The 15,397-nt window shown below is 40.3% G+C and overlaps 1 protein-coding gene across 6 annotated transcripts in view; it reads right to left on the reverse strand.

The window, feature by feature from the left end:
- The window catches only part of AKAP6 (A-kinase anchoring protein 6), a 627,130-nt gene that overhangs the window by 291,035 nt on the left and 320,698 nt on the right, over positions 1–15,397 (reverse strand). For all 6 annotated transcript variants that reach the window (XM_036999333.2, XM_073211384.1, XM_073211383.1 and 3 more), the window contains one exon: positions 5,721–7,493. In XM_036999333.2, coding sequence (XP_036855228.2) covers positions 5,721–7,493 — 1,773 coding nt within the window. The remainder of the gene's footprint in view (positions 1–5,720; positions 7,494–15,397) is intronic.

Raw genomic sequence — 15,397 nt, forward strand, 5'->3', positions numbered from 1 at the left:
ACTGCAGTTTTACATAGCCTAGTCACAGAGAGCACGCACTCAGCTAAGTATGTGCTGCATGGAATCAGAAATAACCTATGTACAAGGATATCTTTAACTGGCACCAAAAAAAGTTTTTTTTAATCAGCTTATAGATGACGCTAAGAAAAATGATAATGACAGCTGAGTCACTGAACTACAGCTGAGATGCCATAAACTGGCACTTGAAGATATTTATATCTCTGGGAGAAAAGGCATCAGCTATGTCATGTGTCCATCAACTGGGCACCAATAAGTCCAACCTAATGCAGCCCTATCATCCAGGATTAGTTTTGAGAATTTTGTGTAAGCCCCCAAACTACATCCCAAATGACAGATCTGAAATTCTTCACTGAGGCCACACCACATTGCATTGCATGCTGCCAGCCACTCTAGGAATCATACAGTGTTACTATGGTATCAATAATTACCCACCTTGCAAAAATGGCTACTTATCAGGCAGCTCATTTCTATTCAGTTCATAAGAAGCCACACTGTTCATTTACTAATCTAGTATTGGTTTGTGGGTTTTACGGAGAGATTTTTATCTGCATATGTGATTACTGTCTAAGTTCCCTGGCCCTGGAATATACTTTTAGGAGAAAATCAAGTGAGCTCCAGACTCTGAGCTCTTACACTTAGCAGCAGTGAGACCCTGGTCAAATCTTAAATTGAAGTCTTAAATTCATCTATAAAACAGCATCAATAATCACTCTTCCATAGGGTTGTTATAAAAATTAAATGACAGAGCCTATTTTAGAACCTGGCACATAGTAAATGCTGATCAGGAATTATTTTCCTTCCTTTTTCCTCCCTCCAGAGAAGCACTCAGCAAATTTTTCTGAAAAGGACCAGATAGCAAATATTTTAGGCTTTGCAAACCATTGGTCTCTGTCACAACCACTCAACTCTGTCACTGCAGCACAAAAGCAGCTATATACGATTAGAATAACTGTGTTTCAAAAAGCATTATTTTAAAAATTAGACATTAGGCCTCATTTGGCCCACAAGCTATAGTTTGCCAACCCCTATTGCTTGTATCACATAAAATATCCCACTACGTTAATTTTTTACCATTCTGTTTGATTCCATCTGCTCCAGACATGTCCTTCTCTCTTTTCATTGCTTGTGTTCTGTTTCTTGAATGTATCACAACAAATGCCTCTAATTCAATGGCTTGACTCATTTTTCAATTTAATTTTGGGCCTTGAGAAGCTCACTTCAGAGGTAAACACTCAGACCTGAGCTGCTTGACTACCATAGCCACATAACACATTTTGGGGAAATCAGTCATATTTGAGCAAAATCCCCTCAACTCCCAAGTGAGATTAGGAGAGGGACCATCCCTTAGGAACTTAGTTAACTGAAGAGCTTTTATCTGTGGAGATGAATAGGTTGCAACTTGTTTCCCAGGTTTTAAAATATTGTTTAATAACTATGTGTGCATTGGCTTGTGTATGTGTAAAGAACTTCTTAAAGGACATAAGAACTAAAAACAACAGGGATCACTTCTTGTGAGGTGGAAACCCAAGATGGGGAATAAGGAAGGGGTTTCTACTGGATATTTTTTAACACATGTTTTTAGGCCACGTTAGTAGATTATCTATTCAAATAAATTAATTTTTCTATAGAATAAAAAGTGCACATTAAAAAAGAAATGTTTCACATTCACAAAATCAGCCTACCACAAGAAAGACACAAATGTGAATGAGGGGTAGGGAGTGACAGAAAACCTAAAGGCATCTAAGACATTTGTCACTCAGATGTAATCCCAGAGATTCTATCACAGCCCCATACATCTCTATTCTGGTACTGGGCTTCTCTGCTGCCTATTGCCTTGTGCCATTTGTGGCTCAGAGACAAGACAGGAGAACTTGGGCTGTGGCAGGAGAAGGAAACACACCACTCTCCATCTGGTGGAGGTGGAGTCAGTAGCAGGATGTATTCCTCAGTATTTTAGAACTTTTTCCATCAGGCCAGAAGTCCTTCCACAGAGCTCCACATGCCCTCCCTCCCTTCTTGTCTCAGTATGTGCCACACTTATCCACTCTTTCCAGCTACCTCAAGCTCTCTTGCTACAGTCTTTTCTTTCTGCCCCAGATAAGCTTTGTTTTAAAGATACTTCTATTTGACTTTACTTCCAATTATCACCCTTTGTCTCATATTGCTTTCACAGCCCAATTCCTTAAACTATGAGGAATTGCTTCTCACTTCTTAATCATCTATAACCCAGTTTCCACCTCCAATCTTTCATTAAGTCCATTTTTCTCAAAGGTCCTCATTGATCCTCTCTCAAACAGATCTAAAGGTTGTTTGTTTTCTTTGTTCTGATTCTTCTTAATCTCCCTTTTGCAGAGAATAAAGCTAACATCCATCTTACTAAACACCTCTTCTCAATCCATTTACTTGCCACCCAAGAAATCTATCCATCCCTTTCTGGTCCCCAAAACTGGGCCTCTCCCTTGTCCCCAACTCAAAACTGGGCTACAACTTGAAACTGAGTTGTCACCCCTCTTCTCTTCTCCATTCTATTCTCATTCTCTGAGGGAATTCACAAGACTTTATCCAGTGAGAAGAGTAAAACAGATGGGGCTTGAAGGCTGGCTCTAATTTACTAGCTGTGCAGCTTAGAAAAAGTGGTTTATTTCATCTCTCTGAACTCAGTTTCCTCTGCTCTAAAATGGGGATTGACTCATTCATTCAACAGTCTTTACTGAGTAAATAAATACTATGTACCAGGCACTGATCTAGGTAGGTGAGATCCTAAATTAGCAAACCAAACAGATAAATATTCCTGAACTCCCATTCTTCAGGGGGAGACAGACCAAAAGCAAACTCACTAAATAAGAGAATTATATAAAATGACAGAATATGGTGAGAGCTATAGAAAAAGAAAAAGAATTCAGGTTATACTTTTAAAAAGTGTTCAGGGTAGGCCTTCCTGAGAAGTTACTATTTGAGCAAGGACTTAGAAGAGGTAAAGGAATTAGAAATGAGGGCATCTGATGGAGAAGGTGCAGAGGGACCCGAAAGAGGCCCTGCGGGCAGGGGCGTGACCCACTTGTTCAAGGAGCAGCAAAGAGGCCAGTGGGTCTGGGGCAAAGTGAGCACAGGGAAGAGCAGTTGAAACGAGGTCAGAGAGGAAATCAGGGGAGCAGCCCGTCGGGCCTCTGAATGTGACAGGAGCTGCTGCAGGGTTCTGAGCAGAAGGGTGACATGATCTGACTTACGTTTTAAAAGGATCACTCTGGCTGCTTTAGTGGGAGCAGAATGGAAGCAGAGAGACCAGTTAGGAGGCACTGTAGTAATTCAGGCACAGAGTGGGGACATTGGAGGGGAAGAGAAATGGTCAATTTAGGATAATAAAACCTACCTTGTAGGGTTGTTTTGAGAATCCTGTGAGAGAATTACTGCAGATAAAGTGCCTAGTAGATGCCTGGTATAAGGAAGGTGTTAAATAACACCCTCTCTCGTTATGTATGTTTTGCAGGTAGAATAGGTTCCTTGGGTCACTAGGTAGAGGAGATCAGAGCTGGAGTTGATATCCAAGGCTAAGTGACCTGGAATTTGGAATCTGCTCTCACCTGAAATAGTGAAGAAGGGTTGGGCTGAGGAAGGCACTTAATCTACTTTTAGCCTTCACCTCATATTCCAATTCCAGGACCGTATTTCCAATGGCCTACAAGATACTTCTCTTAAAAGCTTTATCATATACTCAGTATCAATGCACATTTAAAAAAAAATTACTTGCCTCACCTCCACCTGAAGCCAGCTACCCATCCAAATATTTCCTTCTATTAAAGATACACCAGTCCCCAGAGGCTGAAAACTTGGCTTCCTTTCTGTAGAATTACAGAATCAAAGCATGCTACCATTGGAAGCTGGTATCATAGCCATCATTTGCTTAAAACACCTCTACTTACAAAAGGAGAAACAAGGCCCAGAATGGATCATCACTAGCTGTGGGCCATTACAGACTTTAATGGCTGAGGAAGGCCTGAAAGCAGTCTCTTGGATCCTGTTCATTTCAACAGCCCTTCACCCCTACTCCCCATGTTCACACATCACTGAAGTTCCTTAGGTTGGCTGCCAAAGGCCAACATCTCCACCCCCGTCACCAGCACCACTACCATGGCCATCTCTCTTGTTACTGCCAATTAAAGCTTCTAGAAATGCTACTGGAGGCCATGGCCTACAGTGCTTTATGTGTGTTGCTCTGGGTTCAAATCCTGACTCTGCACTTAGTAGCTGTGAGGCCTTAAACAACTTTCCTGACCATGTTCTGCCCTTTTTCATCAGAAAAATTCCTACCTCTCATGACTTAAGTAAAATAAGGCATATAAAGCTCTTATATAGAACTAAGCACAAAATATGAGCTCAAGAAGAGCTAATTATTGTGAGTTGCATTACTGCCTTCACCAGAGTTGCCATGAATGCCTGGTGAACAAATTCTAATTGCCCTGATCTGGCCCTTAGGTCTCGCAGCAACCAGGCTTACCATACACATGGGGACTTCCATGGCTTTCTGCTCACAGGCTTTCCATTCAGCACAGCTGTCTGTGCACCCCATATCCAAGAGCATTCCACTTCCCACTATTGTGTTTTAGTTTATGTATCTCCTACTTGAAATACCCACCTTCCTTTTCTCTGTATAAATCTTGGCACATCCTTCAAAGCTCCACCAAAGGGCTAGCACTTCACAAGAACTCCCTAGCTCTGCCGACACTATTTCCTCTCTACAGTACCTCACCATTTACATGTGGTACATATGGATTGCTGGCTTAAGGAGAGGAATGGGAGCATCTAGTCAGTATGGGTTCTAGAGCAGACTGACTGGTGTCTGTCAGCCTTAGTCTCCTCATCCATACAATGGGGTTAATACTAGGGTAGTTGTATGGAATGAATATATATTCAGTAAAAATAATTACTAATATATGGGATTATTATATATTGCCATTAAATTTTCCCTGTTTTATGTACCTTCATTTTATTCCTTCAGATTATTCTGTTCATAGATACTATAATTTCATCTAGTGTCTTAAATCACAGCTTACATTACAGAGCTCAATCCTAAGAACTTTGATAAATCCATCCTCCAAGATTTCATCGCATCTAATAATTCCTTCTAGAAGTACATATTTATCCCAAATATCAACTCCCCATCTCAGAGCCCATGGGAGGTACACAGTATAGGTAGCATGTTATTAGCCAGAGGCCTCAAAAAAGAAGAAAACTTAGGAAAAATAAAGAATCCCCCCAAATTAGAAATGTCTGGTCTGTTTCTTAAGGAAGTTAACACGGGATGTGAAAGCTGTGCTGGGATTAGAACAAACACATAAAAAAAGCCATAAGGGTAATTAGAGTATTTCATTCACATATTCCTGAGGTACTGTGTATGGACACTACTGTTCTACTTTACTTTGTATTCCCTTCAAGGGGGTCCGCCATTCAGCAAGAGCCATGCTAGGTTTGAGGAATATCAGTAGAACTATGCCAGGCAGGGACATATCAAGCTACAAGGGCGGCTCCGAATGACACACACTCTGTCACAACACAGTGATGGTTTGTTTTTTCTTTTCTTTTTTTTAGGAAATCAGGCTTACCAAAAATAGGAACACATTTTATAATGGGGTGGGGACTTTTTCCCAGGATTACTTCCAAAAATCAGGTAAGAAATCATTCAGGTAAGAAGACCACCTTACCTCTATTTTTTCCCATATGGCTTCATAGTTGTCCTGGTGTTGAATATCTTGCATCAGTTTCTGAATTAAAGCAGATTTTGCAGCAGAATGGTTCTCATTTTTCTCAGAGGATGAAGCTCTCTCCGCCTTCTCATCAATGTATTTTTTCATGCCAGAGTGAGGCATACACAACTCCTCATCAGAAAGAATGTCACTCAGGGGCCCAGATTCGATGCTCTCCCCCAGCGAAGAGGCTATGTCACTGGAGGAGCTTGGAGACACCCTTCCTAGCTTCGTATGCTTCTTCTTGACATGGTATGTTGGACAGATCTCAGAATCTGAATTCATTTCTGACAGTTCCCAGTCATCAATATTCTGAATAGTTTCTCCTCTGGGTTTCTGAGGCAGAAGCTTTGTTAGGTTTTCCAACTTCAAAGCTAATACTTCTGTCTGCTTAAGGTGAGAAGGCAGTGCTAGGTATTCATCGGAACCATACCAGGCCTCCACAACCTGACCGTTCCTGGCGATGTGACTTGGGGAGGAGGAGTAACTCTTTTTGGTTTTGTGCCTTGAAAGAAGGGGTACTGGAGACATGATGCTGTCTGAGCCAACAGACGATTCGCTGCTTTGAATGAAAGGTGGTGAACTGGATATTTCTGACTGCACTGGCAATTTGGCACTCCAACGTCTATGATTACATGGCTCAAGGGAGGATGTAGAAGCAGAATCCGTTTCTGGCCCCTCTATGGCTTTGGGAGTACCCGAAGGAATTCCATTCGGCACTACTGAGCTCCTCTTGTTTTCAGCTTGCTTGCCTGAACTGGTTCCCTGTTTAGGTGTTTGGCACAAAGGTACCTCCTCTGGGGACTTGTGTGGCATTTTAAGTTGAGGCTTCTCTTTATGGCAGTCCTTAAGCCTTCCCAGGCTGGAGGAGATTTCCTTAATATGACTTTTGACTGTGCTTTCAAGATTCCCATTGCCCACCTTGTGCAAACACTCGTATGACTGGCTGGCAGCAGCCAGGCTGTTGGGATAGGAAGACTGTAACACCAGCCACAGCTTTGACCGGTCAGGAGGGTCCACCAGTGAAGGGGTGCTTCTGCTCATCTCAGGCTTGAGATCAACCATCTGCTTCTTCCCATCAGTGCCTTTCAGATTATTCTTAAAAGCTTCCTCTTTAAGGAAAAGCCCTCTTTTTGGTGACATGGGCTGCGTGGGAGAGTCCTCGTTATAATTTAAGCAATCTCTAATGGATCGTTTGGGGGTTGCATTTTCACAGGGAAAAGGCTGTTGATTCTTTGCCCCAAGTTGGGAGGAGGAGTTGTATTCTTGCTTCCCAGTCTCAGAAGAGGGTTGAACTGCATTTGACAGAGCTGTCCCCAAAGATGACAGAGATGTCCCTGGAGCTAGGCCTGGTTGTTCCTTGACTGTGGAAGCATTGTTTTCCTCACATCCACCTTTGTCATCTGCTGAGGGAGATATTTGAGATGCCTCCTCTCTAATTGCTTCAGTGCAGTTGGAAGGGAGAGGGTCAGTAGCTACCGTAAGCAACCCAACACTTCGGATAAGCTCTGGGAACTCCTTTTCCATCTCACTGTAGCTCCAGGAGTCAAAGGGTTTGGTTTTGACCTGACTAGAGGTCATGTCACCCAGGCCACCAAGCAGATCCTCACTTGGACTATAGTCAGACAGCTCAAAAGCAGTAATTCCACAATCCAGAGACAAGTAATTTTGAGAGCATTTGATAGTTAACTGTCCTGAGTCATCCACTTCTGTTAGAGAATCAAGTCGGCCCTGAAACAGATTATGGCAATGGTTTCAGTTAAACGTAACATCAATTACACTCAACTGCTATTCAAATGAAATCTCAGCAGAGGCCACTATAAAGGTAAAAAATGCAGCAGTCTCAACTGCTTCTGGTTTGACATACAGAAGGCATATTAATCAATTATCATATTGCTTTATATAGTATCCTGTTCTCAAATATTTTTGGATTTTTCTTTAATCTGGAGGATAGAGAATTGATAGAAGTGGTCTAGGTCAAGCCAAAAATATCTATTCTTGCCTTAATATTCTATTTTAAAATGGTATATGGTTCATTTAATAAGCATTCCTTAAGTGATGCCTTAAATAATAAAATTTCTAGGAACAAAAAATGAATGTAAGAGTAAAATCTCCAGAACATCTGTTTTGGTTATCACTATCACTTCAGCACCTACAACCATGGCTAGCTTATAGTAGCACTCAAATACTACTTTTCAAGGGAAATGATTAATTATACCAAGCCTGCCATGTTTAATATATGTTCACAAATCACTGGGAGGTGAACTACTGAATTTGCATGCATAACAAATAGTTCAAGACCAGCTTCTATTTGTCACCATCCTTTTGAAGACAAACGCAGGTAATCCTGGAGAAAACTAATGAATGTCAAAACTTTATCATTATAGCCTCTGCCCCTCCCTCTGCATGCATTTCTTTCCCCTACTCTCATTTGTGTATGCTAGATATCAAGTGCCTGTCACCCTTCATATTTATAATTCAAGATAGGCTGGTTTGATTTCAAACTCCCCTATTTTAAAATACAGCTTTACAAGCAAGTATTTTTTTAAAAATTAAGGTATCATTGATAAACAATCTTATAAAGGTTACACATGAGCAACATTGTGGTTTCAACATTCACCCATATTACCAAGTACCCCCCCACCCCATTGCAATCACCGTCCCTCCGTGTAGTAAGATGTTATAGAGCCATTACTTGTCTTCATGCTGTACTGCCTTCCCGGTGACCTACCTATATTATGTGTCCTAATTATAATGCCCCTTAATCCCTTTCTCCCTTCCTCCCCACCAGCTCTCCCCACTCCCTTTCCTTTGGTAACCACTAGGCCCTTCCTGGAGTCTGCGAGTCTGCTGCTGTTTTGTTCCTTCAGTTTTGCTTCGTTGTTATATTCCACAAATGAGTGAAATCATTTGGTACTTGTCTTTCTCCACCTGGCTTATTTCACTGAGCATAATACCCTCCAGCTCCATCCATATTGCTGCACATGATAGGATTCGTTTTCTTCTGAATAACGTTCCATTGTGTATATATATATATACCACATCTTCTCTATCCATTCATCTAAACAAGCAAGTGCTTTTAATTTCTAATTTTTAATTATCTGATTAAGATTTTTATCTCATTATTAATGCAGTTTCTGATATCACACAACAGATTTTTGATTGATGATTTGTTCGGGAGAGAAGGGCCCTGAAATCCTAGTAAGCCTACCAGGCTAGGGACAGCATGATCTAATCTAGACCCTCAGGAAATGAAGGAAGGACACTGAAAAGTGAAGGGTCATTATATACCCAGACCTGCATTCTCCTGGAGGTGGAACAGTGTGAGCAAACTGAAGCCAGACATCATGTGGCTGCTGGACTTTATGTCCTTTCAATCAGGTTATCCCAAGATCTACCCTCTCCCAGACCTTCCACTGGATTATTTTTTCTTCACTTGTTTGTTTTGTTTTGGGAATATTCTTTCCCTTCAGACCTTCATACTGCCTTTTCTTCTTACCACCCTAATGCTTTCTCCACAACATCTAGATGAATAATAATGATGAAAAGCCTCATTTAACTTTTCCATACTTCAGTTTCCTTATCTACAAATGGGACTGGTTGATTACTACTATTACTTCTTCATTTAATCCTCGTGACAACTTTCTTCTGGGGTCTGTACTATTCTCCTGTCTTACATAAGAAGAGCCTGAGCCAAAAGGAGGTGCGTAACTAGCACAGGCCTCACAAATAAGGGCCAGTCTCCAGGCCTTAAATGGAGGCTGTCGGACCCAGAGTTCACACTCTGATCTCTGTATCAGAATTTTCTTTGCTGCACTGGATATTATTTTAAATTGATACACCCCCTCCTCCAGTTTGTTCTCTACATTGCCACCAGAGTAAGCTTTACGGATTGCAAATCTGATGTTGTCACCTCTCTGCTTAAAGCCTTTCATTAGCTTCCTGCTGCTGACTTAAAACACAAACTTTTCCAAAGGTGGACATGAAGAGGCCTCTCTCAGGACACTGTCTCCCTGGCTGCACCCAGCCACAGGATCTTCCTTTCAGATTTTGAACACACTGTGTTCCTCCTACCTTAGGGCCTTTGCACATACTATTTCCTCTGTCAAGAAAGCTTCCCAACTATAATGCTCCTTAAATAGTTGACTCTTGTTCCTCAGACCTCAGATACAGCTTCACTTTTTAAAGGTTGCAAACCCCCTACATAAATCAGAATCTTTTCTTATAAGCTCTCATAAACTATGTAGTTTTTCCACTAAGCATTTATCTCAATCTTTAAAAATATACTACTGTGATTATTTCATTTGTTTCTTTCACAAGTTTGTAAGAGTATAAATCACACAAAAAATGGCTGACTTGAGATTCTCAAGATGGTGGTATGAGTAGGGTGCTGGAAATATCCTCCCAAAACCATATATATTTTGAAAATACAGCAAATATAACTATTCCTAAAGAGTGAAAAGAAGATACAGTACACAGGCTACATCTACATCAGAGAGAACTCAACATCTCACGAAAAGGGTAAGATACAAAGCCCATGGCAGATCAGGAGATCAACCCAGAGGCTGGCACCTGTGTGCAGTTGCCCAGCACAGGCAGCGGAGACCAGAGCAGAATCTGGAAAGCATGAAGAGGCACCGTTCTTGCAGGAGAACACATGCTGCTAGCCTGAGACCCCCACAAGTGCCCTAGGCCATCCCGAGAGCTGCCCTGCCCACGGCAGCTAAGGGGATTAACCCAGAGGCTGCTGCCTGTGTGCAGCTGACCGGCACAGGCAGCAGAGATGGGCAAGGTTACCAGCAAGCAGGAAGGGACTTTGTTCTCCCAGATGACACATGCGCTACTCACCAGCGATCACTTCCATCGCCATAAAAAGGCAGAAGAACCTTGTTCCATCCAAAATCCCTCAAACACCAGAGAGAAGGCCTGGTGAGACCAAAATCACCTATTTTATGAAAAAGAATTCAAAATAAAAGTCATAAGCATGCTGATGGAGCTACAGAGAAATATACAAGAGCTAAGGGATGAATTCCAGAGGGAGATAACAGAAATGAAACAAACAATGGAAGGACTTAAGAGCAGACTGGATGAGGTGCAAGAGACTGTTAATGGAATAGAAATTAGGGAACAGGAACACAGAGAAGCTGAGGCAGAGAGAGATAAAAGGATCTCTAGGAATGAAAGAATATTAAGAGAACTGTGTGACCAATTCAAATGGAACAATAGTTGCATTATAGGGGTACCAGAAAAAGAGAGAGAAAAAGGGATAGAAAGAGTCTTATAAGAAATAATTGCTGAAAACTTCCCAAATATGGGGAAGGAAATAGTCTTTCAGACCATGGAAGTCCACAGATCACCCAACACAAGGGACGTGGAGGACAACACCAAGACATATAATAATAAAAATGGCAAATACCAAAGACAAGGACAGAGTATTAAAAGCAGCCAGAGAGAGAAAAAAGATCACCTACAAAGGAAAACCCATTAGGCTATCATCAGACTTCTCAGAAGAAACCTCACAGGCCAGAAGGGAATGGCATGATATATTTAAAGCAATGAAACAGAAGGGCCTTGAACCAAGAATACTGTATCCAGTGAGATTATCATTTAAATGTGGAGGGATTAAACAATTTCGAGATAAGCAAAAGTTGAGGGAATTTACCTCCCACAAAGCATCCCTACAGTGTATTTTAAAGGGAGTGCTCTAGATGGAAGTGCTCTAGATCCTAAGGCTAAATAGATAGCACCAAAGAAAATAAAATCACAGCTGAGAAGGTAGACTAACCAAATACTAGCTAAATGCAAAATAAAATCAGTGTCCACAAAAATAAGTCAAGGGAAACACAAAAGAGTACAGAAGAGAATATCTAACATACAAAGAGTGGAGAAGGAAGAAAAAGAAGGGAGAGAAAATAAAGAATAGTTAGACTGTGTTTATAATAGCGTAATAAGTTAGACGGTTAAGTTAGATGGTTAGATAGTAAAGAAGCTACCCTTGAATCTATGGTAACCAAGAATCCAAAGCCTGCAATGGCAATAAGTATACCTATCAATAATCAGCCTAAGTGTAAATGGTCTGAATGCACCAATCAAAAGACACAGAGTAATAGAATGGATAAAAAAGCAAGATCCATCTATATGCTGCCTACAGGAGACTCACCTCAAACCCAAAGACATACACAGACTAAAAGTGAAGGAATGGAAAAAGATATTTCATGCAAACAATAGGGAGAAAAAAGAAGGTGTTGCAGTACTTGTATCAGATAAAATAGACTTCAAAACAAAGAAAGTAATGAGAGACAAAGAAGGACATTACATAATGATAAAGGGGTCAGTCCAACAAGAGGATATAACCATTGTAAATATCTATGTACCCAACATAGGAGCACCAACATATGTGAAACAAATACTAACAGAATAAAGGAGGAAACAGAATGCAATGCATTCATTTTAGGAGACTTCAACACACCACTCACTCCAAGGCAAAATCAGACAGAAAATAAGGACACAGAGGCACTGCACAACACACTACAGCAGATGGACCTAACAGACATCTACAGAACTCTACACACAAAAGCAGCAGGATACACATTCTTCTCAAGTGCACATGGAACATTTTCCAGAATAGACCACATATTAGGCCACAAATGAGCCTCACTAAATTCTAAAAGATTGAAATTCTACCAACCAACTTCTCAGATCACAAAGGTATAAAACTAGAAATAAATTGTACAAAGAAAACAAAAAGGCTCACAAACACATGGAGGCTTAACAACATGCTCCTAAATAATCAATGGATCAATGACCAAATTCAAACAGATATCATGCAATATATGGAGACAAATGAAAACAACAGCACAATGCCCCAACTTCTGTGGGACACAGCAAAGGTAGTTCTAAGAGGAAAGTATAAAGCAATTCAGGCCTATTTAAAGAAGGGAGAACAATCCCTAGTGAATAGTCTAAATTCACAGTTATTGAAACTGGAAAAAGAAGAACAAATGAGGCCCAAGGTCAGCAGAAGGAAGGACGTAATAAAAATCAGAGAAGAAATAAATAAAATTGAAGAGAATAAAACAATAGAAAAAAATCAATGAAACCAAGAGCTGGTTCTTTGAGAAAACAAACAAAATAGATAAGCCTCTAACCAGACTTATTAAGAGAAAAAGAGAATCAATACACATCGACAGAATCAGAAATGAGAAAGGAAAAATCATGACGGACCCCACAGAAATACAAAGAATTATTAGAGAATACTATGAAAATCTATATGCTAACAAACTGGAAAACCTAGAAGAAATGGACAACTTTCTAGAAAAATACAACCTTCCAAGACTGATCAAGAAGAAACAGATGAATTACCAGCAACAAAATTGAATCAGTAATTAAAAAGCTAACCAAGAACAAAACCCCTGAACCAGATGGATTCACCACTGAATTTTATCAGGCATTTACAGACAATATAATACCCATTCTCCTTAAAGTTTTCCAAAAAATAGAAGAGAAGGGAATAACTTCCAAAATCATTCTCCTTAAAGTTTTCCAAAAAATAGAAGAGGAGGGAATACTTCTAAACTCACTCTATGAAGCCGGCATCACTCTAATACCAAAACCAGGCAAAGACACAACAAAAAAAGAAAACTAACAGACCAATATCCCTGATGAACACAGATGCAAAAATACTCAACAAAATATTGGCAAACTGAATTCAAAAATACATCAAGAGGATCATACACCCTGACCAAGTGGGATTCATCTCGGGGATGCAAGGATGGTACAACATTCGAAAATCCATCAAGATCATCCACCACATCAACAAAAAGAAGAACAAGAACCACACGATCATCTCCATAGATGCTGAAAAAGCATTTGACAAAATTGAACATCCATTCATGATAAAAACAAAATGGGTATAGAGGGCAAGTAACTCAACATAATAAAGGCTATATATGACAAACCCACAGCCAACATCATACTTAACAGCAAGAAGCTGAAAGCTTTTCCCCAAAGATCAAGAACAAGACAGGGATGCCCACTCTCCCCACTGTTATTCAACATAGTACTGGAGGTCCTAGCCACAGCAGTCAGACAAAACAAAGAAATAAAAGGGATCCAGGTTGGTAAGAAAGAATCCAAACTGTCACTGTTTGCAGATGACATGATATTGTACATAAAAAAAACTAAAGAATCCACTCCAAAAATACTAGAACGAGTATCTGAATTCAGCAAAGTTGCAGGATACAAAATTAGTACACAGAAATCTGTTGCTTTCCTATACAGTAATGATGAACTAGCAGAAAGAGAAGTCAGGAAAACAATTCCATTCACAATTGCATCAAAAAGAATAAAATACCTAGGAATATACCTAACCAAGGAAGTGAAAGACCTATACCCTGAAAACTGTAAGACACTCTTAAGAGAAATTAAAAAGGACACTAATAAATGGAAATTCATCTCATGCTCTTGGGAAGGAAAAATTAATATTGTCAAAATGGCCATCCTGCCTAAAGCAACCTACAGATTCAATGCAATACCTATCAAAATACCAACAGTATTCTTCAATGAACTGGAACAAATAGTTCTAAAACTCATATGGAATCACGAAAGACCCTGAATAGCCAAAGCAAACCTGAGAAGGAAGAATAAAGTGGGGAGGGGGGGCATATCTCGTCTCCCAACTTCAAGCTCTACTGCAAAGCCACAGTAATCAAGACAATTTGGTACTGGCACAAGAATAGACCCATAGACCAGTGGAACAGAATAGAGAGTCAAGATATTAACCCAAGCATATATGGTCAATAAATATATGATAAAGGAGCCATGGATATATAATGGGGAAATGACCACCTCTTCAACAGCTGGTGTTGGCAAAACTGGACAGCTATATGTAAGAGAATGAAACTGAATTATTGTCTAACCCCATACACAAAAGTAAACTCAAAATGGATCAAAGACCTGAATGTAAGCCATGAAACCATGAAGCTCTTAGAAAAAACATAGGCAAAAATCTCTAAGACATAAACATGAGCAACGTCTTCATGAACTTATCTCCCCAGGCAAGGGAAACAAAAGCAAAAATGAACAAGTGGGACTATATCAAACTAAAGAGCTTATGTACAGCAAAGGACACCATCGATAGAACAAAAAGACATCCTACAGTATGGGAAAACACATTCATAAATGACAGATCCGATGAAGGGTAGACATCCAAAATATATAAAGAGCTCACAGACCTCAACAAACAAAAAGCAAATAATCCAATTAAAAAATTGGCAGAGGATCTGAACAGACCCTTCTCCAAAGAAGAAATTCAGATGGCCAGCAGGCACATGAAAAGATGCTCCACATCACTAATCATCAGAGAAATGCAAATTAAAACCACAATGAAATATTACCTCCCACCACTTAGGATGGCCATCATCCAAAAGACAAACAACAACAAATGTTGGCGAGGATGTGGAGAAAGGGGAACCCTCCTACACTGCTGGTGGGAATGTAAATTAGTTCAACCATCGTGGAAAGCAGTATGGAGGTTCCTCAGAAAACAAAAACTAGAAATACCATTTGACCCAGGAATTCCACTCCTAGGAATTTACCCTAAGAATGTAGGAACCCAGTTTCAAAAAGACATATGC

This window comes from Manis javanica, chromosome 8, assembly GCF_040802235.1.
Source record: "Manis javanica isolate MJ-LG chromosome 8, MJ_LKY, whole genome shotgun sequence".
Taxonomy (NCBI): Eukaryota; Metazoa; Chordata; class Mammalia; order Pholidota; family Manidae; genus Manis; species Manis javanica.